The 27,998-nt window shown below is 44.8% G+C and overlaps 1 protein-coding gene across 2 annotated transcripts; it reads right to left on the reverse strand.

The window, feature by feature from the left end:
* Positions 1-10,291: 10,291 nt before the first annotated feature.
* SNX5 (sorting nexin 5) lies at positions 10,292-27,877 on the reverse strand. 2 transcript variants are annotated; one of them, XM_074817603.1, is made up of 14 exons: positions 27,758-27,836; positions 26,041-26,138; positions 18,655-18,759; positions 18,055-18,165; positions 17,372-17,493; positions 16,917-17,040; positions 16,195-16,290; positions 15,201-15,306; positions 15,046-15,121; positions 14,153-14,192; positions 13,976-14,062; positions 12,711-12,870; positions 11,880-11,965; positions 10,292-10,863 (listed from the first exon to the last, which is right to left on the reverse strand). In XM_074817603.1, exons 3-14 carry the CDS (start codon positions 18,757-18,759, stop codon positions 10,816-10,818), a joined length of 1,161 nt encoding a protein of 386 aa, XP_074673704.1. In that variant the 5' UTR covers positions 26,041-26,138; positions 27,758-27,836; the 3' UTR covers positions 10,292-10,815. The 2 variants fall into 2 exon arrangements, with proteins under 2 accessions (XP_074673704.1, XP_074673703.1); XM_074817602.1 differs by lacking the exon at positions 26,041-26,138 and having other exon boundaries at positions 27,758-27,877.
* Between the last annotated feature and the right edge of the window lie 121 nt (positions 27,878-27,998).

Raw genomic sequence — 27,998 nt, forward strand, 5'->3', positions numbered from 1 at the left:
CAGTGTCCCCAAAAGTGTCCCCACAGGGGAGCTGCCAGAAGACCCCAGACCTATTGCTCCAGAAGCAGGGAGCACATGGGCTGTTTGCTTTGCCTGCTCCCTAAACCACACTGCAGGCCCCTTCTTATCTGCACAACCCACCTTATGGCAGGTTACCACACACCAAGCAGGAATATCCAATAGCACAATGCTGATGTGTGATAACATGATTCCTACATCCTTCCTGCCATGGGTGAAGCCAGAGGAGAAAAGAGGGGTGGAAGCTGTCACCATGTCTGTCTTTCACCAAAGCAATCTTATCTTTCACCAGCTATCAGTCAGGGCGCCTGTCCTCTGAGTGTCCTTGCTCCATTTTTAGCTCCTCTCTAACCAGAGCCAGGTGGCTTATTTACAAAGATTTCTCCACTAAGACACAGGGATGTTTGTCTTCCACAGAGGACTCCCTGTTTGCATTGTACCTTCCTCTGGTTGTTGTGTGCACCGAGGAAGCTTTGGCAGTGAAGACTTGCATACTCATGCATCACTGCTTCTATGATTAACCAGTTTCTGTAGACTAAATAACACTGCCTGAGGAAAGTTTTTCAGTCAAGCATCATCTTTCTTCCTTCAGCGCACATCCTCCAGCTTGCAATTTCACTCAAGCAGGCAAACATTACGTGCACAGTTCCAAGGACACCAAATAAATGTTGCATTTTCCCTCTACCCAAGGCTGAGCCAGGCGCAGCATCCAGGTGCCACGTTACGTTTTGCACTTGGTTTAATGCAGTCCAAAGGATTTTCTAAGTCACCCTCTCCAGAGCCCCTTGAAGGGTCTGACAAAGGAGGGCTTGTAGGTAGGTGCATCCATAATGCAAAAGATGGGCAGACACACACCCATCAGTCCTTTTTTTGAAGTACTGGATCCATTGGCATTGCCTCCCTCCTTCCTCGTGCAAAAGACCAAGCTCTGGTTGTCGTTTTTGCCAATTCTTGCCACAGAGGAAGAAGACACTGTCCTGGGGTCTAATGTGAGAAATGATTCATTTGCTCTCCCCTGAGCCATGTTCCTTAGCCTCTTCTTTTAACAAAAGGATGGCCGGGTCCCTCTAGAAAATAAAAGACAGACTCCATGCTGCACACAGTTGCCAGAATGGTTGTCACTGACAACTGAATTGAAGATCAGCAAGACCATCTCTGTTTTCATTTATTGCCTTTAATTCCACCCTTTTGTTTTTCTCTTTGCACACACATAAAGGACAGGCAGGGCTTTTCTTTTCCACATTGTCTTGTTGACATCAGTGAGTGGTTTCCATGTCACCTTGCATGTTTTACAGGCCATAGGACTAGAAACACTGTGAGGACCAGGCAGCCTTAAAGAAACCCAGCCAGGCCCTACATCAATGGGCCAAATGGTGCCAGCCCAGACCCAAAACACCAGCCCCAGGGTTGAAGCAGGCTTTCTGCAATAGACAGATTCAAAGCCTAAACATTCCAGTCTCACATCAGGGCAGAGGAACCACATCATGCCAAGATGAAGACATGTAAAACAGACTGTCAGCTATCCATGGGAAAATAAAGCAGCACATTTTACTTGTGCAAATATACCTAGGGAGGGCTGGTATAGAAAGGAGGAGGTGGCACTCTGTGGTCAGTCATAAAAGGAAGATGTGAATCAGGTCACTGCATGTTGACTCCAGACAGACGTCATAACCCGCCATATGCAGGGCTAGGCAAACACAGCCAGAGAGCCCCATCAGCGCAAATCAGCCTTGCGTTCATGCAAGTCAACACAGTGATGCCAGGTTACATCAGAAGACACTCTCCCAACGTGAGAAGAAACAGTGCAAGAGGGCTGTTTGAACTGAACTAGGATTGCATCATTCTGCACTGCATAAAAGCTGGGCTGTGGCAAGTCCGGGAACAGCTGCCAGGGAAATCCTGGAGTAGCTTCAAGGGGGATCCAGGAGTTTAACCCCTGGGACTTTGATGCTGTTCCCCATCACACTGGGTGCCAAGGATGCCTCAAATTCACCCACACCATCCCTATGAGCAATTCCCAAGAGGTATTCCCAGAAGCCTCACTGCTGATTTAACAGCATGCAGCATTAGGAACAACACAGCTCGGTTAAACATAAAGGAAGTACCACACCATGTCAAAAGCAACAACAACTGGTGTACAATGAGAAGTTGAAGAGCACAGCTCCCTTTCCTCTCCAGCCATAACACCATGGTCTACATGCAGGAGTATGCTCTGGAGCCTTGAAACAGCAAGTTCAGCTTCATGAGCATCAGCACAAAAACTTGGCCCAGGAAACATCGCCAAGCAGAGGTTAAAGCTCACTGCAGACATGGTTTTCTCTGTTTCTGTTTGGCACCTAACACAACTCAGGACTGCAATAGTGTGGACAGACAGGACAGCAGTGGGACTGAACCAGACCTGAACTAGACAACTGACAAACCTGTCTCTAGAGGAAACGAAAGTCCTGATCCAGTGGTCCACAGGTGATCAGCAACCACTGGTGTACATCAGTGGTAATCTGCTCATCTGACCTCTGAAGCGACCATAGGGAAGAAGTCGTACTGGTGATAGGTTAGGTATTCATGCCTAGCAGCAACTAGCAGCTCAACCTTCATACAACTTGATGTTAACAGTGATGGCTTGACTAAGCTGATTAACTCACCACTGACTTGTCTGGTCTCAGCTCCTGAAGGAGCTACATCTTCTCACAGAGCTGGCAGTTGGAAGATAGCACCAGTATGTCCTGACAGATCTTCCCCGAACCTCACCTCTTCCCCATCTCATAAGGACAGGCCAGCTCTAAGCATCTAAGTATTTGCAGAAAGAGGTGGCCAGCTGCTAGAGCTACACACACGGCCCAAACTGGTGTTCCTACCTCCAGCAATAGCAGCCAGGATACATCTCAGATTGCCAGGTGGAGAACAGAGACCCACCACAGCAGACACCTCCTGCCCCAAGAGGTCCGAGGGAAGAAAAGGCAAAGACCTTCCTCAGCAAACAGTAGAGGGAAACAGGAATAAGAGTAGCTGCAGAGTTAAAAGGAGAGGCAGATACTGTAAATTTGCTAAATATCTTACTCCCAAGCGAAAATCCCTCCTGCTTCTCACATTAATCAGGGCACTTAAAACTAGTCCTAACCAGCTGCTCCCACTTCCTTTGTCCAGCTCTTCTTCAAACGCACAAGCAGCCCACTAAGAAACAGAGCAAATATGTACAAAGATTTGCAGACAAAAACCAAGACCTTTGGAAAACACCCTGCAGAAGCAAGCACCCCTCTCCCAGCACAGATGCAGCTGTGCTTTACAGTAGGACAGTTTCCAATGTTTTCCTTCTCTGTGCAGACAAGGGATTTCCTGTCCTCCATGGCAACAACCTTGCATTTACTGAAGGAGGCTGTGCCAATAATCTCCACAGCAGAATGAAAAATTTTAAAGTGGCACTGCCTGTTAGCTCAGGGTGTGTTTTCCACTCTGCTGCCCTCCTTAAAAGGTTTGTGAGCAGGGGTAAATGTCCAGTGCTGTACTGGTTACTAGTTTCTCAAGCACTAGAGATGGAAATCCTTCTGAATAAGCCACCAGCCACCACCACCTCCCAGCAGGAGCTGCCTATGCACCTTCCAAAGGACAAGGTTTTTCTAACAAGTAAGTTACCAGTTCAAGGATGGTCCCCATCCTGCAGACAGCCCTGGATTTAGATGGCCCAGGTTTTCCCACTGCAGGCTTAGAAGTAACAACAGCCACTCTCTCCTGAAAGAGTGCACTTACTGCACCAGTGCTGGTCCAACAGTTTCAAAACACAGCTCAGCTAAGCGTCCCCAGCAAGGTCTCCCCTCTTCAGCCCCTCTCAGTCACCCTTGCACAGGCCTGCATGCTTCTCAGCTCCAGGAACACAGATTCAGTGCACTGACTTGGCAGAAAGCCTCTCCATTTTGGCCCATCTCATGCCATTTTAGTGAGTTACATCAGCTTGGCACGAGGCCACGTGAACATCAGGACCAGCCCAAGGGATGCAACAGGAACAAACAGGAGGGGAAGTGAGGCCATCCCCTTTCAGTGGCAGCAAGCTTGTGATGAAACTATATCCGTTGCGGTCTCAAATTTAACTAGACAAGTTAACTTTACTAGAACATCTCTGCTAACCTGCTCATTAACCTCTTATGCCTAAAGAGGTTTTGTGTAGCAAGGCCTTCAAGGAAGAACACTTAAAAAAAAAAAAGAGCTGGAAGCCCCTGACTGAATTATAACAAACCTGAAGTATATTTTTGGGCTGGGCCACAGGTGCAGTCTAAACCTGTGCTGTTTTACAGAGTCAGGCTTCTTTTTTTTTAAAAAAAAAAAATCCCCCAGAGAGGGAGCAGAACAAACTTGATCCAAACTAAACCAGATATGATAAAGCAGTATGTTGTTTTCAAAGCAGGTAGTAGGCTAGCATTAAACAGGAACCTTAAACTTCTTTTTTATCCTTACTTTATACCAGTGAATCAGACTCTCAGGGGCATTTTCCCCACACAGAACAGGCTTAGGAAAGTTTTTAAGTAACAGCAAAGCAACATTAAACACAAGAAACAGAAAGGGAATGAGAATCCCTTAACTGATGGGGGAACACTTCTACAGCCTTACTTAAGTTAAGGTGCTGCAAGCAGTAAGTGCACACAATCCAGCCACTGAACTCTACCTCTGAGCGCTGACGAGAGGCTAAAGCGTCATCAGAGAAGCACTCACAATGCATTTCCACCTGCCTAGGACTCCACAACTCTCTCTTGCAGAAAGTGACCTTGCAATTCCACTGCCAAGTAAAACACCCACAGAAGAGAGCACTAAAAGTCATTCAAACCGACACGTTTCACTGCATTGGAGTGGAGGCAGAACAGTCACACTAGCAGTTACCATGTCTCCACAGAAGAGCAGTAAACCACAGCCAAGGGACAGCCAAACTAAAATCACAAGCACTCATTTGACTACTTCCAACAGCAGTGGATCGAGAGAGACAGCAGGAGCCCTGGAGTGAAATTTCAGATCCAAGTTAAATTTCTGGCTCTGACAAAAACTCCCCGTGGAACAACAGGCAAGTCACCTTTTCCACACTCTACCTGAATTCCCTCCCCCATAAAATAGGCACCATTCTTGCTTGTCTGTTCGGGTTACAAAGCAGTCCTAGCAGGGATTATTTTTAGCACACAAGCACAAAAACCCAGCTGAGCTGGACTCTGATCTCAGCTAGGCCTTCTCACCAGCTTTGTAATATAAAAAGTAAACAAAAAGCAAGGCCAAGCCCACACCAGAGCTCAGCCACTGGACAGCATTTTGATAACAGATGAACCACAATTTTCAGAAAACAGAGCTGCAGGCCCAAAGCTGGAGCCAGGCAACAATCTGAGGGATTAAAATGGATCACCAGTGCCTGCATTCATTCACTGGTGACCAGTGAGCTGCAAACAGACAGATTTCAAATCCGTTTCAGATATTCCACTGTCACCAAGTGATGACGCAGGTGTTTAAGATCACAAGTTAAAATAACTCATAACTGCGTGCTCAGACATAGCAGCAAGTGCTGGGATAGCAGGAAAGTACTGAAAGCTACATCCAAGAATGGGAACTCTGCAGAGCTCTTTGTTTCACAGCATAAACAAGCAGCTCCTCCCAATCTTTTGAGACTGCAAGTGCCAGAAACTATTAATACCTGCCGAGAAAACCTTCCCAGCTCCATGCTTTGAGAAATTCACATTTGCAGCTATCAGAAGTGTCGTACAAGGCTACAAAACTGCTAGAGGTCAGGGCCTCAGATCAGAGCTCCCCTACAGAGGTGCAGTCAAGAAACAGGATGGAATGGAGAAGAGCTGAATAAACTGGGAGTATGTTAAAAAAAGCCCTAGTCATGATGAATCTCTAATTACACCAGTGACCATCTCAAGATAAGTCAGACTGCAGCTGAATTTCTGTCCCCAGTCAGGCCAGGGTGTTTAGCAGAGTTTCCCAGGCTTGTAAAGCCAGTCATAGCTGCAGAACCATTGTGGGAAGCCCAGACCCAGCAACAGCTAGCATAAAGAGTCCATGCTCACAGCACTTCCAGGCTTTCTGTATCCCAAAGGCACAGGAATCATTCCCTGCTTGGTTTACCAGCCTTGGCATCAGTGATGTATCTTCCTAGAACCATGAGTACTTGCCTAAACCAGGGCAAACCAGCTCCTTCTTGAAGTACATTCAACTCTTTAGTCATTCCTTTTCTAAGACTACAAAACCATTTTATTGCACCACTTGGTGCACCAGGACACATTTATGAGCCTCTCTTACAGGACCTGGTTAGTTCCCATCTGCAGTTTTCCAATATCCAGTATCCTGGTTTTGGCTGGAATAGAACTGATTTTTTCTTCTTAGTAGCTAGAATAGTGCTGTGTTTTGGATTCAGTATGGGATTTGGTATGAGAAGAATGTTGATAATATACTTGATTTCTTAGCAACAACTAAAAACATCAGGACTTCTCAGCTTCCTGTGTCCTGGTAGTGTGCAGGTGCATGAGAAGCTGGGAGAGAGCACAGCCAGAGCAACAGACCTGAATTGGCCAATGGAATATTCCATATCATACAACGTCATGCTCAGTATATAAATGAGGGCTCCCTCTCTTCCGGGATTGTGGTTTTGGGATTTTCCCTCCTCTGGGATTGCTAGCTGGGAACTGACTGGGCATGGGTCAGCAGGTGGTGAGCAATCACACTGTGCATTACTCATTTGTATATGCTATTATTACTATTATTATAATAATTGTTATTCTAATTTTATTTTATTGCAACTATTAAACTGTTTTTATCTCAACCTATGAGTCTCCGTACCTTTACCCCTCCAATTGTCACCCCCATCCTGCAGAGGAGGATGAGCGAGTGGCTGCATGGTGTTTGGCTGCCAGACAGGTTTAAACCACAACACCCAGATACTGCCAACCCCCTAAGTACAATCGCTACCTGTTTCACCCACCCAAAGATACTCACATTTTAGTATGCCTGACCCACTGCAAGCACCATACCAAGACCGCAGCCTTCTACATCCAACTATCCTGCTGCCAGTGCCTCCTGAGTTTGCACTGTGATCCAGATCTACTGCTCTGTGCCCATCTTAACCCTGAGCTCTGCTCCAGTGGAGACAGCTGGCCAGGTCAGACACCTGCAGCACCCAAGGACTTCAACAGCCATCAGTGCTTCTCTGCTTACAGAGAAGTGCTACCCCTGTCCAAGGACACAAATCACCTCCTTACTCTAACACTGAGCACACAGCTGGATTCCTCGGGATCCATGCTTCTGTTGGGAGGACAAAAAACATCTCCCCGTGATGGAAAAAAAAAAGCTAGACTCCAAACTTACCTTACCATGTGGAGAAGGGAGCACTGTATCCTATAACACCCTACGCAGACCAGCAGCTGCACACCAGTAGGAACATTCTCCTTCGGAGGGCAGTTTCTCTATGCTCCTATAACACAGGCCATGAGCACAGCACCAGGGTATAAGGGGATGCACCAGCGGTGTTAAGAGAATATGCCTTTGACTCCAGACTGGAGATCTGTACCTGCTGAGCTGCTACTGGGAGAACCCCCAGCCCACTTCAGGCAAGGCAAGCTAGATTAGCAAAGACCAGCTTATCTAAACTTAGAGGGAACGTGGCTGGAAGGATTGCCTAGAACTAACCTAAACGCTTGTGCTGCAGGCCAGTGGCCTCCACATAGTAGTAGCATCTGTCTTCATCAAAACACTAGAGCTGGATGTCTAACAAACCTTAAACTTGACCAAACATTAGTTTTCCCTCTGACCTCATTCAAATGGATAGAAAAGAACTGACATCTGTGGTGTGGGGGTCTTTGCATCAGCTACCATCACAGCAGTGAGGCTTGTGCCTGTTCTCAAAAGCCAATTTGCAACCCATAAACCAGAGCAACATTGTAAAGGTAAACTGCTTTACAGATGTGACCAGTAAGTGTATACTAGAGTCAATCCTGGCTTGGGACATCTATGAAACCCTGTTCTCATTCCTCCCAACCAGCCTTTTAAATTAACTCTCAGCAGTATTTCTAAAAACTTACTTTCATAGGGATGATAACCTGCCTTATCACACTGACTTGCCTGTGCTGATCTTTGTTCTGCTAAGGCTTTATTCAAGGCCCTGCTACAAGGAAACTCAGGTCCAGCCATATTAAAGATTTCCATCCTTCCTTATGAGCAGACTGCCTACATATGCAGCTAATTTCTCTTATGTATCAACATATGTCCAACTGCCAGGTAAGAAACTGGGGTATGCAGCAGCCTTTCCAGTACTTCATTACAACCAAGTCTGAGGGTAAACATTGTGCTATTTGTTACCAGCAGCTGTCCCAGACTGCCACCCACTGGCCTCCAGGAACGTGATCTCTGCTTTAACTAGTATTTTCCAAGTCAACACGGTTCAGACATTGAAGCTGACTGCAATGCACTCTACCGGCATAGCTGACACAAAACAGCTTCCTTCAGAGCAACACTGTTATTGAGAGACTACTTTATAGCTACCGTTTCTTGCAGTTATTGTAAATTAACTACAATAACTACAACATCAGTATAAAGCCATAATTACATCCACTTAAAGTCTTTTACATACTTTTAATCTGATCAGATTAATACTTTAATCCAAGTCAAGCTATGTCAAGAATTTAGAGTGCAAACCACACTAGAGCAAACATGTCCTGAAAAGGCTCTAATAGAATACTTTTTTAAAAGGGTGTCTCACTTAGCTTCAAACAGTTACTGGCAGTGCATGAAGCTCACAATAGTCTAGACTGCTTCTGGAGTAGGGACATAAAGTGTTGTTTGTCATGTTAATACTAGCTGCAGCCTTTCTCTGGGGGAAACAAAGGCTTTTGAACCGAGTTGAAGTAGTTTAGGGTAAACACAGCCATAGCTCAACTTCTTCAGACTCAGACTAAAGGCAGTTTGGTAGGCTGTTCTTGCTACTGACTTTGATTCAAAGACCACTCAGCTACTGGAGCAATGTTCAGAAAGACCCAGCATATAACTAATTTTTACTGTAAAACAGCATAAGCAAGATGCTACTTCTCCTATGCCCTAGGCAATAGGTGCAAAAGGGCATGAAGCAACCATGGCTTCTGAGTGCCACAGCACACTAGCAGCTCATCCTGGCACAGCTGGCATACCAGCAAAGCCTAGGATGAAGCAACCAGCAGCAAGGGCAAGAGGCACAATGTGCCTTTTTAGGAAAACCCAAAGTTTTGCCTGCATGAGTTGTCCAGCTCAGGACCACTAGTTGCCCCAGGACAAATGGCTAGGAGCTTATGTGACATCCGTCATAGGTAGAATCACTGCCACCTATCAGCTCTCTTCTATATAGGGGCTACATATCCACAAGCACTATACTTATGTAGCTGCTGCTAGAACTGAGCTATTTGGGCTGAAGCTGAGCATGAACTCCAGAAGCCTTAATCAACCACAAATTGAAACTGTTCCTATCAAACAAAGGTAAAAGGAGACAGAATTCAGACATTTTTCAGTGAGACTGCTGCAGGATTGTATGGTCTATAAGAGCTGCTCAGTTTTCACAGGGTACCAAAAAGAAAAAGCAGTAGGTCACAGAAAAGTAAACTATTGAACAATCCTTAAATACTGCCACTGAGCCGCCCATTCTCAGAGCTTCTCTGGTTGAAGCTGCTTCAGGCCATCTGCCCAGAGCATAGCCACATAGCCTACTTTGAGCATGATTAGAAGTTTAGTCACAAGAAATTAAGCAAGGCTCAGATACTCATCTCACTCAGAAAGCTGCCTTTAAAAGGGTATGGCTCACTGACCTATATCCAGATAAGTCAAATGATAGCCAACCTGTAGAGCCAACCTATAGGCCGAGTTACTAAGTTTAAAGAGGTTTATCTTACAGAAGACTGACTAGGACTATGCTTCCAGAAGCCCTGAAGTTTTAAACAGCCTCTTGTTGCTAGCAGGAGGTGTAAGGATTGACAAAATATGATGCACTGTAAGGCAGTCTGAAGGAGTCCAAGCCATCTATACATATCAGTGATTTTGAAAGGCTTGGTTTCCTCTGTGTGCAGCATATAGGAAGTAAAAGTTTGAGAGCTGTTCAAACAACATGACCCAAAATCCCCACATTTCATGTCAACACCCAGTCCAAGAACAATCCTACTGAGTCAAATTCCTATCTCTAGTGCTCTGAATGAAGAGCTCCTGGTAATAAGTAATTTGTGATAGTTCTGTGCCTGAAACCTCCGTTGGGCATTTGACATCACACAAAGTCTTGCCATACAACAACAGCTTGTTGTATCAGACATCTTTATTTGCTGTATTGCCCAAGTGTACAAATACTGAATGTAGTTATAGAAATTCAAAATATATTGTAGTAGAAATCTGTCTGGGAAGTGGAATGTTAAGATATTTACTTTATAAAATTACTACATTTATATAAGTCACTCCCACTTGCAAGCTTTAAATATATCAGGGCTATGAAGAGACAGATTACTTTATGATCCCGCAAAAAAGGAGTTCTTCTCAGAAAACATTTTCTGCTAGATGAAGTCAGTCAACAGCAAATTGATTTCTTCCATTTGACTCATTTTGAGTTATCAGCCAACAGGATGTTAGCTACATCCAGACAATTCATACACAATTTGGCTCTCATTTATACCAAGAAAGTCAATGTATCACTATCAACATATTTAAGTATTAGTCAAACAATCTCAGTGACAATATTTATTTTAAGCTAATGAAGTCAAGCCAATAAGTTGCCCCTGGCCATTGAGTGCAATTGATGCTTTTTTCACATTTTCAGAATAAGGCGCCTTAGTTCTTGAACAAGTCAATACAGCTTTGCAGGAGAGACACATTGTTCTGGAAAGGAAGAGAGTTAGTTTCAGATGAGTATGACTGATAATTTAAATCCTGCCTTCCACAGTGAAGTCACTTCTAAAATAGTAGGTCCATCCCAGGATTTTGTAGGCTGTGACAATGCTAAGAGCTTATACTGCAGAGACAAGCATTCAGCAGTAAAGCATCAAAATCAGATCATACAGTCTGCAATCTGCCGCTTCTTGCAGGCCTGCAACCATGACTCGGTTTGTGGGAAAAGAGGGGCAAGAGTAGTAAGTTTTATAAGTGGGCCAAACTGAGCAGCATTGTCAAGCCTCTCATGTCACATTCAAGCTCAGCACTGAAGAAGCTACCTGTAATGAAGTCCAGGACTCTCAGGGAATAGGAAATTAGACTTTCCTTCTTCAAAAGAAGCTGAGGATGCAGTTACCTCTTCCCGAGTCTTCCTGCTTTGTTCTCTACATTAAATTAACAGACCCTGTAACCTGTGTACTCTTTCCTGGGTTAAGCTGGCAGTACATGGTGTGGTCTCCACAGCCTACTTCAAGCCTGCTCAGTAAAGCTTGGCAGAGGTTGCTACAAAGCCAGCTTCCCCCTTCACTGACAAAGCAAGCGAGATCACAAGCTGCAGGATGTTCTCTCACAGCACACAGGAACACTTGAAGCAGCAGCTGCCTCTAGATGCAGGAAGGGTCAAACCCCACAGATTAGCTGCCTGATGGGAAGGTGAGCTGTTGTGTATTACCTACAAAATTAAGACTTCTCGCTTGCAGTGCAATAGGTTGGTGTCCTAGGAGTGACAAGTTGAGAACAGACTTTCTGCGTGGGACAGGTAAGACTACTGTCATTTGTTCTTTGTATGCACTACACCTACAACTTTTTTCCCCCCTTTCCTTCCCCATTTCAGATCTCAGCTGAAGAGACTAGCTGTTCTATTTTACACTTCCTAGTTTTAAATGGAACCGAGAAAGTCCTCTAAGTTAACACAGTACTCACTTCTCTCAAGCTATGCCCGTTAAATTCCAAAAAGAACACACCTTCGCATGTTTTATTTCCAGTTCTGCCATTTCAATTAGGTTTTTGCGGAATGCTGCTATTCTCTTCTGTTTGAAGCTCATCAGTTCTACAGGGAAGAAAGAACAAAGATAAAACTGACATACAAAGTGTGACTGAAGTTTCAGTAATGCCCCTTATGTTTCATGAATTCTGTTGTACAGCTCCAGTTACAGTATTTGACCACAAAAAGGTTCAAGAGTTAGTCCTGCTGTTTCTAGCCAGAGATGCATTCGTCACATGACACTGACATCCTGGCAAGGAAACAGACAGCTTGTCTAAGACAAATATTATGTAGGAAGACAACTGGAGTAAAACAGAAGCCACACAAGCTCTGCAAGAACACAGAACATTTAAAAACCAAGAACATTAAAGGAGTAGCATGTGTACCATGAAAGCATGTTTCCTCTGTTTTACATTTTCCAAAGCCATCTACTAAGAACCAGTGCTTGAAACTCTGTATGAGTCACTCAGCTGTACTGGGACAGAGCAAACGCCTGTTTGTGCAGTTCTAATTGAGATAAGCAGAGCAATATTAGTACTAGACCAACCTTAATTGTAAGCCCTAGTATTTGCTTTCCAGACTGAACTCTTGTCCTCAGCATCCACCTGAAAGTAACTACTTGGGCTTCTGATTCAGACAATCATTCTTAAAAATATTTAGCTGCATTCATTTTACAGGCACCTATGGTGGCCTTGGGATGTCCAGACTACTTGTTTCAGTGTTCAGAAGCCTTTAGTAGTTGAAGGTCAGATGGAGACCTGGACTGAATTAAGATCTCCCTTCAGTATAAATACAGCAAAGCCTGTTTTACCTTGTTTTGCAGATTCTGAAATCTTTTCAAACTTCTGACAACAATCCTGTTGATGTGCCTCAGCCAGCCTGACGTCCTTGCTCTTTAGTCTGGCTTTATCTAAAGCTTTATTCGAGTTTTCATAGTCGACAAGAGCCCTTGTACGTCTGTACAGAAGATCCTGAAAGCAGACAGCAATAGGGCATCAAAGCCTTAAGAGGACTACTTCCCAAACTGACGGTAAAACGACCTTAGCAGCAGGAGGTTTCACTTCTGTCAGCACCAGATTCTGCTTCTTCCAACATGCTATTAGAACTGGCTATGCTCTTTGCATAGCAATAGGAGTCTTTCATCTGTGCAGTGTCAAGTTTTCAGGACAGTCACTTGTGCCGTAGTCCAAGAGCTACTCTAGGCATCACTTCTTCCCTTAAAGTAGCTTTATCCTTCTGTGAGGGGGGCCTCTCCACTAAGGGGGAATAGCACTTCCTGAATTCCCTCTGTCTACTTCCAGTAAGGGATATACTATCTATTTTGTTGGAGATCTGACAGTTTGATTGAAGCACTATACTAACCTAAACATGAGAAGCAGTACAGGTCTCAGCACCAATTCCTTTTTAACCAAGCAACAGTATAGTCTTGATATCTAAATAGCAGTACACCATGCAGAGGGAGCCTGTAGTGAACATTCCCAGTCACAGGACATTAGAGGTATGACACTAGATGAAGAGGCCCATCAGGTTATACCTAGATACCATTTATCAGCATAGTCACCCCCTTGCCAAGTCAAATATTGATTAGAAAAGAGTTGCTGGCAAGGCTTTTGCAGTTACATCATCTACCAAACCTCTCCTGAACGTCCAGACTCCAACAGCCTTCACATATTACTGCATATTCATGATAAAGTACTTTAGTCGTGGGATTTACTTCAGGATTTTTAATTAGTAATCACTGGTTTTACTGACAAGTCATGAGTACTCAGGCAGGGAAAGGGTTAGAATGCTGCTGCAGATTTGAATGCAGTTTGCTCTGACTTACAGAAATTTATAGAGTTCCTCTCCACATGCCAAAAAAAAGACTGGTCAGAGATCTTAAACAGCCCTTCTGTAAGTGGGCTGGACTGCAGCTAGCCAATATGTAGTTTCTATATTCCGCTGTGGTTTAGGAGTACCAGGTTTTTCAGGCAAAACAAGGGTCCATCTTCCTGTCTTCTTAAAGCACAAAGAATACCATGAGTGAGTCATGATGCCCATAATAAAACTAAGCTTCAAAAAGAAAACTGTTCTCACCTTAGCAGCTTCTATATTGAGCATGTAGTATCTCAATAGTTCAGAGAGCTTTAAGTCTTCATCAGATGAAACTCTACTCTCTACCTTCTGCAGAAGAGATCAGATAGCTGGTATGTAACAGGAAACAGCAACATCCAGATTCAGAGATTCTTCCCCCGCCCTCCAAGCTTCTCTTACCCTGAGTTTCTCAAAAAGCTCAGCAACTTTCAACAAGTACCTGGGAGGGGGAAGAAAATGCATAAATAAGTTTTAGATATTTCTTAGTCTGATAAATGCTGGGATCAATTGGCAGGAAACCAAGAAGCTGAAGGCTGGAGTTTACTCCTGCCTACAGACCCAGGCAAGGGCTTGAAAAGAACTCAGGTTTAGACAGACACCTGGACAAAAGGTTCGATGCAAGAGGTGCTGGATTCCAGCCTAATAAGACTAGTACAGTTGAGCAGCTAGACACCATTTAAAGTAACAAGACTGATCTCTAGAGCATAGAGGTCTTGTGGAGAATTTCCCTGCTGCTACTCTTCAAGAGGAATGAACTGCCTTGCTTATTCAGCTATATACTCTGTTTTAACAGGGTTTTGGTAAATTGATAACAAAGTTGAGATGTGGAAGAATTCACTTCAGAAGTGACTAGGTTTCCATAGCTTAAAAGAAATGCTAGTATTCTGGAACTTCAGAGGTCCAGAAGCTACTACAGTCCTGGTGTAAGCTGTGGCTGTATTTGCTGTATTAACAGCACATTAGGACACAGATGCATAATCCCTTTCTTCCATATTCTCCAGTAGTTTGTGACCTGAAAAAATTCAAGGAGACTTCTGTTTAGAAAGAGCTTTGATAAGCAGCACAGTTCAGCTCTAGTGCTAAACTAGCAAAATATCGTCTAGTTAAGAGTCAGATGCAATTGATAGTTTCGGGTCTGCTGCACCAGGAGCATCAGAGGAAAGAAAGTTTCAATGTCACTTGCCTGCAATTCAAGAAACTTAGACAGCTATGACTCAATCCCCTGGATTTTACAGAAGGAACTTGATATTCCCAGACTCAGGGTATGTTTATGAACAGTTAGAATTGCTTACTTTTTGATAACTGTAGGTTCTTCTAATGCCAGACTGTTCAAGCAAGCTGAAGTATAAATATAGTCATCTGCAACATCTGCAAGAACAAGACAAGGTTTTCAGGCTGAAATCAGCAAGACTGCAAGGTCTTTAGAAAGGACTTTGAAAAGATTCACTTTTGTGAGATCTTGTCATCTTATCTGCTTTTGCACATGCATCCTTGATTCTGTTGTAGTAGTTCACAAGAAAAGTCTTCTCTTGCTCAAAAAAGTCTTCTACTTCCTGAAAGAGAGTATGACCTGGTAAGTCAGTTATGTTACTGCAGAATACAAGCTCTTCCCTTTTTTGGGAAGAACCAAAGAAACGACCATAGCCACCTAAGCATTATGCCCATCAATCTTTACTGAAGAACAGAGTTCAAGACAAGATCCTGAGCCAAGATTTTGACAAACCAAGCCATTTGGCAAGTTTCTTTTTCATGATTAAGTGAAGATGGACTTGACACAACTATTCAACGTTGCAGGTTGCCTGAAGCAGCCAGTAAGTTGGTATCAGACAGCCCTCAGGGCTACCACTGTTGGAATTTTATTTCCCAGGCCTGCTGCAACACAGCCGCTAAGCAGTAAGCAGTTTATAAACTTGCTTCACATCCACACCAAACATTGTATGTACTGTAATGTTTCACGACATTGTGTTTAGGACAGCAAGTCTATTAGAAAGAGCTATCACAGCAACATGACAGAAAAGCTGAAGCTGGACCAGTTACAGGAGTCTTTGGTATTTGATCTTGTCTAATGCAAGCAGAAACGCATAACTCACGTCTGTTCAGAGCTCTGAAGTAGACAAAAGCCACAAGCACATCTGCTGAGGGTGTAATTCCTTCCTCACCACCAGTATCAGGTGTTAAGGCAGCTCTTCTGCATCCACCAGAAACTTTAAGTATACACTTACATTTTTAACAGCCTATACCCTCAATCTATTATTTCTACAGAAGTCAAAATTAATATAGACTACTCCACCCAACTTGGGACAGCAGTAACAAGGAAGGTTAGTATTACTGAGTCTCATGCACATCAAGCCTGAAACAGACATAACTAACTTCCCTGAAACAGGAAGCAAGAAAAAAAAAGAAATCAAGATTAAGGTAGGTAAGTAAACCAACTACCTTACCTTGACTCCAGAGAAGAGGACTTCATCAGCACTCTTTACCACACTTTTTAAAAAGCCACCAAACATCTCTTTTGTATTTTTCCTCCGAACACTCAACTGCAACAGAGAGGCCAAGACAGCTTTAAAGTTATCCCAAGGGGGTAAAAAAGTGACTAATTTGACACTTGCAGTGCAGTAGCATTATTTATGTCTAGCATATGACAGAGCAGGCTGATTTCCAGCTCTCCATAATACCTGTATAATCTGTATAAAGATGGCTCATGTAACAAATGGCTTGACTACAATTTGTTCAACTCTTCTGTGCCACGGATTTTTCCTATTCCCCAAAACAGCTCAGTTTCTCCTTATATATCTTGGATCTACCACTCATAATTAGGTGTGACAAAACAGACACAGTACTAACTTTAATACACTTCCATTCTTCCATTTTAGGACCATGCAACACACAGCACAGGTACACCTGAACCATACTACTTCTTAAGATAAAGACAAACTTGGCTTCCTAACCAACTTGACTAGGTCTAAGAAACACTATGATATTTATAGCAGAAAAAGGTCTAAAAGTCAGGCTTTCATCCTTTAATCATCTCACAGAACTATTGTCAATACCTGCTTGCTGATGCTGCACGTAGACTTACATAACATTCTGACTGTGCCCAGAAAAAGTGACAGCGCTCCTAACACCTTGCCTCACTCAGAAAGAAGAAAAGAAAGTGTCTTACATCCTGATCATACTCCAAGAAAACATGAAAATTGCGATCTTTGCTGAGCACAGGATGAGAAGAAATCCGCTGAAGGAAGATTTCATGTGATGACACAGTCTTCTTGAAGACGGCAAGGTATTCACTGAAAGGAAAGAACAGACTGAAATCCTCTCTTATACTGTCTTCTTCAATATACAAAGAATTGCTTTAAGTTTATCCAGTGAAAATATCCAACCGCATGCTTCTGAAATAGCTAGCTAGTGATAGAGAAGCCATTTTCAATCTCTTTAGCTAGGAAGTTCTCCAGTTTGAGAGAAACTTGGCAACTCCCCAGCTTCAGGATTTTAAAGATTATGCAGCAACAGACACCCTTCACAAGACAGTCACACTCAAGATCAGTTATCACCAAATAAGCTGCTTTTCCAGGAGGCTTCTTTAAGTGCAGCTTTTGGCAGTAGACTCGTTCTACTTACGCTTCTAGCTCTTGCTTCATTTTGGCAAACTCTTCTTTTGTCATAGACACTTCTCCTTCCCCTAGCTTCTGCATCTTCTCTCTGGGACCATCAAAGTCAGGCTTTGAAGGTGCTGGAGGTATCTAGCCAAGGAATGGGTTAGTGATAGATGCTAGCAAATAAAGTTTTCCAAAATTACCAGCCTTCTCTGGAAGGAGGCCCTTTTGCCTGGTCATGGCAAGCCAGCAAGGCTCTGCACCCAGGAATTCTAGAGGCATGTTGATGTGTAGGTCCCCACTTGCCCTCCCAGCTCTGTGCTACCCCTGCCCCAGGAGGGAAACCAACCAAAAGGAACAGCCTCTGTAACCCACCCCATAGCCAGCCATCTTCTGTGGCCCACATGGCCTCCTAAAGAATCACGATAGGAGAGAGACTATATTTAATAGAGTATTTCACTGTGTCATCTTCAGGCAGATATCAGGGACTCTCAGAGCATCAAGCTTTTTTGCTGCTCCAAGCTATATGAAAAGTTAACATAGAGCCATACCACTCGAGTTGTTTGGGAATTAAGGCAGAAGTAAGCACAGGGAATACCTGAGCCATGAAACACTAGTAACATTGGTAAAGCAGACTTCACGGCCTTACTAGTATGCACTTTAAATCACCACAGTCTTTCATTTAGAAATACTTTAGAAAGTACTTACAATGAGTCCTGCATACTCTTCAGTTTCAGTGAGTGTATCATGCAGCCACACAAAGTCTTCATGCTGCCTTGTAACTGAAAACTCTGGGCTCTGAAAAGCTGGCAGTGTAGTCTGGAAGAGAAGATATAGAAGCCCTACTGTTTTGTAAATTAGTGCTTTTAGAAACAGTTCTGTCCATTTCCAAAGGAAGCTATTTTGCCTAGTAAGAGCCTCGCCTACTCCCTTTTAGCTGAGCTGGCACTCATTTGAGAGTCTTACTACTATTTAAAAAAAAAAAAGGCACTGTTGTGCAACAGCATTAATGCAGTTTATTTTTTTGGTGAAGTTTCACAGTAGTTGGTTTCCCCACCCCTACCCCCCAGCCTTCTGGTGTCAAGCATTCCTTAACAAAGCCAATCTAGTGTATCAGCTACCTTGTCTCTATTTAGAGGGTGTTCTGAAGTTTCTGCATATATACACCCTCAGGCCATCTTTAAATGGAAAACCTCTATCTAGTTGTTTCCTCAATTGCCAAGTCCATCTTTACAGGTATGTGTATTGCAAATACACAGACTACTTACATAACATTTATGAAGACCTCTTTCTACCCCATGATCTTACCTTGGTATGCACAGTGAACTTCACTCTGTCCTTTTCACTTAGGGCATCAGGTATATCAATTTGGAGAGAAGGATCAACATTCAGATCTACAGATACAGACCTCATCTGCAACAGAATTCATAGTGTAAGCCTTGGTCAAGCATCAAGTAGTTTTAGTGAAGCCAAACTGGTCATCAGCTGTCAAGAAGAACCACACTGCACCAAATTGCTGCCTCCAGGAACAGCGCACACAGACAACCATGACAGCCTTGACAATACCCGCCCATCACTGTGACAAGCCTTCCCTTCCAAACACAGGAAAGGAAAAAGGCTTGTTAGCTTGATGTCTGAAGAACCAACTGTTAAGAGTTCACATGAGAGGTATTTGGGACTTCTTCTCAAAAGAAGCATCCTCCTTCCAGTGCTTTTTGAGCTTGTTTACTTGGAGCACATCAAGCCAAAGCCTATTATGCCATTCAGAAGATGGCAACAATCCTAATAGTTCTCTTCATTATCCTGTGCCTCCACACTATGTGGCAGAACAGCTCTTAAAACCCTAGTCTTGTGATTTGTTTCCTCACCCCTAGATCAGAGAGCTGCTTTAATCCAAGGCAAGAATGAAGTGCTTTTATCTATTACAAATAGCAAGCCATAGGTAAGAGCCTGATGCTTCCTCACCAGGCCAGATTGGTCACCACTGCCATTCTGATCTCCCAGAACTGCCACACATGTTCCAGTAGCTGTTCTGACCGCTGCAGAGGCTACATTCTCTCTGATCTTGGGGAGAAGTGGGGCACAAAACCTCTTTAGGCTGCCATAAAGTCTAAGAGCCAGATGCTTGTTCTTGGGTTTTGGTCCTGTTTCTGGAACTGTGGCACTATCACTGCATCTGTTTCATCTTATTTTCAGGATACCCAGCATCATGTTATGCATTGCGGCCAGAACGCACATTCGCTGTTAAAGAAAGCCCAATTAAGCTTGTACAAGAACTAGCCTCAAAAGGTATCCGAACTTTGCTTTACAAAAAACTATTTATTGCTGGTAACTGCAAGTCTCTTCCCCTCCCAAATTCAGGTTTTGTCTTACCCGTTCTAGACAAAGCTTTGTGTCTGGCAACATTTTAATGCTATGTCTCCACTCAGAGCACCTGGGAAGCTGTTTCTGAGCATGCTATGTGAGGCACGTCAGAGCTACCAGGTTCAATAAAGGCCAGACTTGCCTTCCCAGTGCTTCGGACAGGCCTTAAACAGAACCAGCATCTTCCTTTGGGGATTTATTTCTTCATTCCGACAGCTTACACCAAGAATGTAATTTCAACTGTACTTAAACTTTCCTACAGCAGTGGAATAGCCTTCTGTTGAAGATGCTCTAGGTTACATACCACTAACATCCTCAAGTCATGTCCTACTGAAATTCCTTACGACAGAGCTTTCTGACTCTGAGCAGACAAGGCCTTGATGCCCAGCATGCCACCCTGTTCTGGGAAGCCAGGGAGGCAGCCAGGCTGCACTCGTAAGTGGTAAGATTCAGCATAGCCACCAACCCATTTCTCCCTCTGGTCTACAATATGAACTCCCTTTATCAAGTCATACTTCACTGCTTGTACCCAGCCATTGAAGGCAAATGGCTTTCCCTATGTGACCTCAGAAGCAAGCAAAAAAGTTTAGGCATATCCAGCACAGATTACCAAGATTAATGCACACATCCAGTTCTTACATCTAGTAGAACCACATACTTATACACCAAGGAATAGACTTTCAAAAGCTATTAGACACTAGTGATCACCAGGTTCAGTCATCTGTTTTCTAGAAGCACGCAGGAACCTTAGCCTATCACATTATGGTGGTTCCTGTGCTATGAAACCCATCTTCTGAGAGGCCCTCCCTTCAGTGCTGCAGCCTAACAAATCATTTTTGTTTTCTGCAAGAGGGAGAAACTGCCAGAGATCAAGGTCACAACACAGGAAGTTTGCTGAAGAGTGATTGTCAGAGCCAGGCTGAATCCCAAGGTTATCCTTTAGAGATAATTGTGAATACCTTCCCAGGAAAGCAAGCTAGAGAACTGGGCCATGACTGGTATTATTTCACTGCCTTGCAGCATACTAGTGCACAGACCCCACCAGCCAGGAGCTTGCCCCCACCACCTGCTAAGCACAACAACTTTCAGCACCAAAGCCCACAAGCAAACAGTGCCAGACAGCATCTGAGCAATCCTGTCATATCACAGATTGCTTGAATGCTGCCTTAAGCTTCCATAAAAGCTGCCTAAGAACTGTTGAGAGGTTGCCCTTTATAAGGTGAAACTTTGCTTCCAAAAGCTTTGGAAACTCCCTCTGCCTAGTCTGGCCATCTGTGTGCTGCAGTCTGGATCTGGTAGACAAGTCTCTCCCTGGATGCCTGCAGAGGACCCAGCTGTCAGGTTAGGATGCATTTGCCTCTACATGGCCTGTCCCTGCCTAGACTCCTGCTACCACTGATGGTTACTGCTGTCATCTATGATCTGTCTCATGTGTAAGTGAGGGACACCCCAGTCACTGCACCCTCCTCCTTCCAGCCATGCTAAGAAGATGTCTATCTGCTGCATACTGGCTGTCAGCTAGAGCTAGGAGGAGACAGGTAAGAGATACAGCTTTTTAAGCCTTATGACTATAGAAAGACCTCATATGCAGCAGAATGAGCCTCCCATTCTGACTTCTATAGGACAGAAGGCTTTTACCCCATGCTGAGTATTGCCTTGGCAACCAGCAAGGATGTTGAGCTTACAGGGCATGCCCTGGAACACAGTTCCTAGCAGTCCCAGCACTGCTCACATTCAAATGCATGTGGTGGGACTCCAACAGCACAGTCACCTATCTCCAGTCACCCCATGGGACAGATTATTGTATTCCCCTACAGGCATGCAATTCTGGTAGTTGCTCAGGAAGGCACAGACCAAACAGCACACAGGTGCATGGCCCAGAGGTCACTGACACTGGTTTGGGCAGAAGCTGCTCCATTCAAGCACTGGAGGAAGGATACTTAGAAGGCCACCATTCAGAAACTGGTTTCACCAGGAGCACAGCTCACTGTCTGTTGCCAACTGAATGAAAGGCAAGTTGGTCAGTGTTTTCCAGTCAGATAACACTAGCAGCCAAAGCAGTGAGATGCAGACCCCAGTGTTTTGCATCCTGCTTACTTATCTTTGCTGTCCAAACAGGATCAGCAGTGCTAACAATATGAACTGCTGAGTCTGGAAAGCATGATAAGCCAAAGGAAACCGCTTCCTCTCAGCTAAACTAAGGAAAGGATTACACAAATCAGCCAGTCCTGAATTTGTGAACTTTCTTATTAAGTCTGGTGGAGAAAGTAACCCATGATTAGATGCTCTCCACACACCCCTCCATGCCTAGTAGTTGTCTGCACAAGAGATGGGCAGGTATGGACACAAGATGGTATTGCTTTGTCAGATTAAAGCAGTTCACTCACAGGCATTTCTCCCCTGCACTAGCACCATAAACTGCAGAAGCAATTAGGCAAGAACATGTAACCTACAGCTTCAGTCTCCAGGAATGCTACTGCAGGACAGCTTATTGCCCCAGCAGGGCCTTCTGTAAGCAGAAGCAACTGGGAGTCAGCAGCAGTGCTCAGCTGTGCACTCCAGAGCAGTATGTACTACACATGAGGCCTGAAGTGTGAGACCAGCCCAGAAACAGGACAAGAGCCAAGAATACCCCTATATACACTGGTGGGATTCTGCCCCTCAGGACTACAGGAAGCTCCTTGCTAAAAGTCTTGTACCTCTCCTACCCTAAACATCTGCTGTAAATGTACATGACCCAGCCTATACTTAAAGGCCACCGCAGGCTCAAACATCAAGTATATCACTGTTTGAAGACAGCACAGGATTATCACCTCTACCCTTATGGAGTCTGGTCTTCAGTGAAGGACCTGAAGCCATATGAAACAGAGGCTTATAAAACCACCGGTCTGCTCTAATCCTGTGAAGGTCACTGTGGGCTCCTAACTCCAGGCCAGAGACCTTTAAGATTACACAATCATGGCAGCAAGGCTCAGACTACAAAGAGAGCATTCACACTGTCTGACTTCAGAAGAACTGAGTGCTTTTTTTCCCCCCCTACAGAAAATGCTGGAGCAGCATTTCTCCACTGAACTGGAAGCAGAAAGCCCCTCTCCTGTTACCACAGCTCTGTAAAGCATTAACCCAGTGAGCACCTAAAGGATATGTTCCACACCAACCCTTGATCAATACAAGCACCTGGTCTTGCAGCATTAGCAGCTCATCATTCAGGACCTTCCATTCCACCCACCCTCCTACACCCATCCTACAGGCAGGAATGAGGAACAATTTGCTTATGGTCACATGAAGGCTGTGCAGAGCAAAGGAACTAAACCTTCATCTCCAGGCCCCAGGCTTGTTCCTTTATCACAGCAGTCACCCAACCCAAGGCCTTCCCAGGAAATCACTCCATCTTAGCTCTCTAGCCTGCCATGTCTGGCAGCTCCTTCACATCTGGAGGCATTTCTCTGCTAGGACATCATTGCTTCTTCCCTGCACTCCAGGCAGAGGGCAAGAGAACTGAAGTTTCCCCATCCCAGTTACCAGAAACCAGTCTGTCACCCCACAGCTTCAAGGGGATATAATCCAAGCTCAGCAGCTGGTAAGAGATTATTCCTTACTTGCAGCACATGACTAAAGTACAGAGGATGGTGACTCCTGGAGCAGCACAGTGGGAAACAGCTGGGTTGGGCTGCAAACTGAAACACTCATCCAAATGCAGCAGTGCCCCACTTTCACCTCTCATTTCCCTTTCTCAGAAACAGCTTAGAGGCTTCTGGTTTGCAATGACTACAGCAATTGTTACAGCTTCTTTGATGCCTTCCTTGTATTGGAATCCCCAGAGCTTCCTGAAGATTCAAGAAAAACTTCTCCCTGTTCAGTAAAGATACCGTCCACCACAACTCTCTGACCTGGAAATTAGAACAAGACATCAAGCAGAGCCCTCCACAATAACACACAGTCATTATATTGATTGTTTCTAGGCATCAGGACCAGAAGACTAAAAATAGATATTATGGCACCAATTAGGATGCTATGATAATCAACTGATCTGGAAGACCAAGAGAAGAGACAGCAGAGAGCATTACTGCAACCAATCCAGGTACAGTTTGACAGCACTTGCTTTTTTCTATTGCTTAGAGATGTTAAAAACAGAGTTGGATCATTTAAGTACAATCCAGTGATGACCACTAGCTAGCCAGGCTTCAGCTTGACAGATCAGGCCTCACCCAATGCAGAACGTCTTCACGCTTGCAGGCATTCAGTGGAAGGAAATGCCCTCAGCCACTGAAGCTGCTTAGTTCTGTTGAGTGGCCTTAACTGCTGCTTTTAAAGTTACACCCTTTGCAGTTTTAGCATCAGTTCTAGATGACTCGATGTTACTTCTGCATTCTAACTAAAGAATCTGCCAGTGCAAGCAACTGTGTACAACATCCGATTGCTAGTGAAAGAATCCGTATTTGTTCTCAAAGTCAGATCAATCCAGAGGTTTTCCATATAGCCAGGCTCCCAGAAGGAGCAAGGAGCCCTTCCAGGGGGCTCCATGTCAGAGCTTTCCACTTATTGCCAGCTTCCTTATAAAAAACCTCTTCTCTTACTGATCACCTCCCTGCTGTCATTCAAGCAAGAGCCACAAACAAGACTTGCGTAGTAATTACATCTGCCACTACCCAGAACCCATTACCTTTTACAGAGTAGTCTTGCTAATTAAACCAGTTTTAGTGCTCTCTGGAGAGCACTTAGAGATCATGATGTTTCCTGGCAGTTTGTACAGTCATCAATTCCAGAGGGCCTTGTTCTGACACCCAGGAGTTAACCAGCAGACTTACAGAGTATCTGGCCAGCAGATATTAGTGGTGTTAGCTGCTGGAACTACATTTCAGTCATGTTCAGCACAAGTAGCTTAAGTTTCCCTTTAATCAAGATACTAAAAATGTCTGAAAGTAGACTGCATGCCTACAGCAGTAAAGATCCAATGCAGTAGATGTGAAGCCTTGATTTTGCAGCCTTTGTGACAGACTTGGTATTAGCTCTCAGACATTCAGCTGAAACAGTCCTAAAGTAGTCTGAGTTACATATAACCAGGAAAATTGAACCAGTCTTCATGTTGCTACTTATGCTACAGAAAATGCCTTCCCAAATTTGTGACTTCAGACTGTAGAACTCCAGTGATGCAATGGTTTAATTATTTTGCTTAAAAGACAGAGGGAATAACAGCTCAATTTAGTTGCACTGAAATGGCATTTCTCACCAAGCGCAGTGCTTGCCAAGTACACAGAAGGCAGCCTCTATAGCCAGAGCACCTGTTGCCACTGGCTGTGCAATAAGCTGGCCTGATCACTTAGCTCTCCTGTCAGAGGGATCTCTGCATCCCTCTCTGCAGAAACCAAGTGGTCATACACCTTTTTACAGAGGGAAGGACACTATCAACCTTCAAGGATCCCATATTCCAACCAAAAGTGTCTCCAGCTAACCTTGCTCCCAGCTCAAGAGGTCAAGTAACAGCTTTAGCAGTGCAGGCCAAATCCACCCTGCTGCAGCAGTCTGCCTGCAGAGCACAGCCTACAGTTAAGCACTTTTAGCCCATATACCATCTGTAACATGAAGCGTGCCCAGCTAAAATGGAAATTGTGCAACAGAAGCAAACCCCTAACTCATAGTCAGCATCTACAAGAATGTTTTGCTCATCTCCTGCAGCAAGGCTGGAGCTGGTGGTAGGGAGTCTCAGCAATACAGCCTCACCATGCTCTCTTCACCTCCCATGGATTTGAAACCAAGTCACCAGCGCAAACCACTGGGCCAGCTCCACGGAGGCTTTATGTCCTTGACAGTACATTATCCTTATCCAGTAGCCTTCACCTTGCTAGCAGTTGCTAGTTGCTCTGGGCCCAGTAGCATGCAGAAGCAGTTTTCTTGCAAAGCATAAGCAAGATCTAATGCACCCTCATTCTTTCTAGAATATGTAGAAGCTGTCCAGCTCTGAGAACCACTGTTCGGGAGTAAAAACAGCAAGTCCTAGGCTATGATGTATCTGACAGTGGAGACTGTTCTGAGAGAGTGGCTACAATACTCACTCTCAGTATTTTTCTGTAGAACAGTTTAACTGCAGACTGGAGCCTTTACAATACTATCAAGTCACTGACATTAAGAAATACCAGGGTATTTGCACAAGCTTAGCTTGGTACTCCCACTACTCCACTTTCTGAAGGGCCTTTTCCTTCCCATGATAGATTACACAATCCTTCCCACTGCACTTCCAATCACCCTCATCCTACCCTCCCTTCCTCTTCCTACGTACCCTGATCCTCTCCTGCTTCACCACCTCAGGGTCAGTTTTTAGTTTATACTTACCAATGATTCCTATTCAAGGTTAATACCTAATGAAGATTCCTTTATAGTCCTAGGCTTTATCTACTGGCCACACCAGTTCCATGTTGCTGTTTCCTCACCTAAACAGGAACAGACAAGATAAGAGTATTTCTATCCTCCCCCTGCTGCTGGAATCCCAAGACAGCCCTACTACCTGAAACAAGCTAGTTAATCTTTGGCCATTGAGTTTACAGCTACTCCAGCCCTCATCATCAGAACATATTCCCCTCCCCCCAATATTCCTGTCTGTTAAGTTAGAAAGGGCACATAAACACTCAAAGTTACCAATTGCTGCAAGACAGTTGATATTTTACCCATCACCTGCAGGTCCTGCAAGCCTATAAAGACTTTCACTCAGTATTCTCAAACGGCAGATACTTTAATAGTTTCACATGCAGCAGAAAAAGGTTAAGGCACTGGCTAGGTCACAGCTCAAAGCAAGTAACTAGAAGACACTTGTTCAACAAACTTTTGCCTGTTCTACAGGATCAAGACTGTTTTAAGAAAATTCATATGCAAGAGAAGCAGATGAAAGGAAGTTATCTAAAAAAGTTAAAGGCAGGTATATTTCTAGCCCTCAAGTCAGCTAATATACATCTTCCAAAAAGCTGGAGAAAACACAGACTGAAAGACTCAAGCCCCCTTAACAGCTTAAAACACAAGTCATCTTCCTACAAGCAAGTTAAGTGTAGTCACAATGCAAAAGTACATTCAGAAGTAACAGTATGGAAGTCATACTCTCTGCATCGGCAGCTCACTGGCTGTTACAGGGGTATCTCACTTTATACTCAAGGTGTGTTGGGGGTAGTTATTAAACCAGGTAGGCTAGGTAGATTAAGCTAGGCAGCTCAATCAGTATGAGGAATAATTCCAAGCACTGTCTACATACATACACATTAATTCACAAAGTTCCTGTTTTATCATTTAATTTGCATTTCCTCTGAGAAGTTGAGTCTTAACATTAGGTAACACCTCATGCTCCCTCAAAGACAAAACAGAAGCCTCCTTGGTACTTAAAACTTCAACGCTACTACAGAGAAAGGAAAACCAAGTCAGCTACCAATGCGACAACTAAAGCAAAGAGGCATCACAGCTGACCTTCTAATTAATACAACCAGGAAGGCTGGTCACAGACACACAAGGCAGCCGACCCACTGAAGAAGAGCAAGTTTAAACGCCTCTAGCAGAAGTGCCTACAGCACTTCATTGCTAATGCCCAGCCACGAGTCCTGACGAGCCGGTCCCACTCCTCCATCCCAGCGGCAGGCCCAGCTCCAGGGCCCCGCTTGTCACCCTGCTCCCGCCACAAACTGGGTGCTCTGCTTACAGCCGGCACTACCTTACGGCAGCTACAGAGCCCTTCCCTTCTCCTCCTTCCCACTCTGGTTTTTCTTCTTTTTCCACAACCCTTCACCTATCTCTAGGCACCCCTTCCCTCAGGGGCAGCACCTCACTCTCACCCTGACCACCTACCCTCAGAGGGCCTTGGGTGCAGGGAGCAAGCAGCGCTAAGACTAAGAAAACTAATATTTAAAAAACAAACCCCAAAACGAGCAAAAATTAAAACCAGTCACTGCTCCGGTGCTGCCGGGAGGAGAGAAGGCTGGGAGCCCCCTCACACCTCGCGGGGCTAGCATGGGGCCGAGCGCAGCCGCACCCCCACAGCCCGCCTCAGACGGAACCGGGCCGCCGCCCTCACCTTGTTCTGCGCGTCCTCCCGGAGCAAAGCCATGTCACCCAGACACGACCAGCCGCTCACCGCCCTCCCTGCTGCTGCCGCCGCCGCCGCCTCATATAGCCCGGGGCGGAGCCGCGGCCGCCTCACGCCGCCAGCGACACACCCCCGCCGTCCCGGCGGCCCCCGCTCCCGACAGAGGCCGCGGCGCCCGCCCCCTCAGGGCGGCGGCCATCTTGGGTGAGGGCAGGGTGCCGCTTGCCTT

Source organism: Strix aluco, chromosome 3, assembly GCF_031877795.1.
Source record: "Strix aluco isolate bStrAlu1 chromosome 3, bStrAlu1.hap1, whole genome shotgun sequence".
In the NCBI taxonomy this organism is placed as follows: Eukaryota; Metazoa; Chordata; class Aves; order Strigiformes; family Strigidae; genus Strix; species Strix aluco.

Coding starts and splice junctions, on each gene's coding strand:
- SNX5 (XM_074817602.1), bottom strand. CDS start 27,790: ATGGCTTTGCTCCGGGAGGACGCGCAGAACAAG. Junction 16,291..16,916: donor TCTTGGAGTATGATCAGGAT/GTAAGACACTTT, acceptor TCTCTGTTGCAG/TTGAGTGTTCGGAGGAAAAA. Junction 11,966..12,710: donor TTCAGAATCTGCAAAACAAG/GTAAAACAGGCT, acceptor TCTTCCCTGTAG/AACTGATGAGCTTCAAACAG.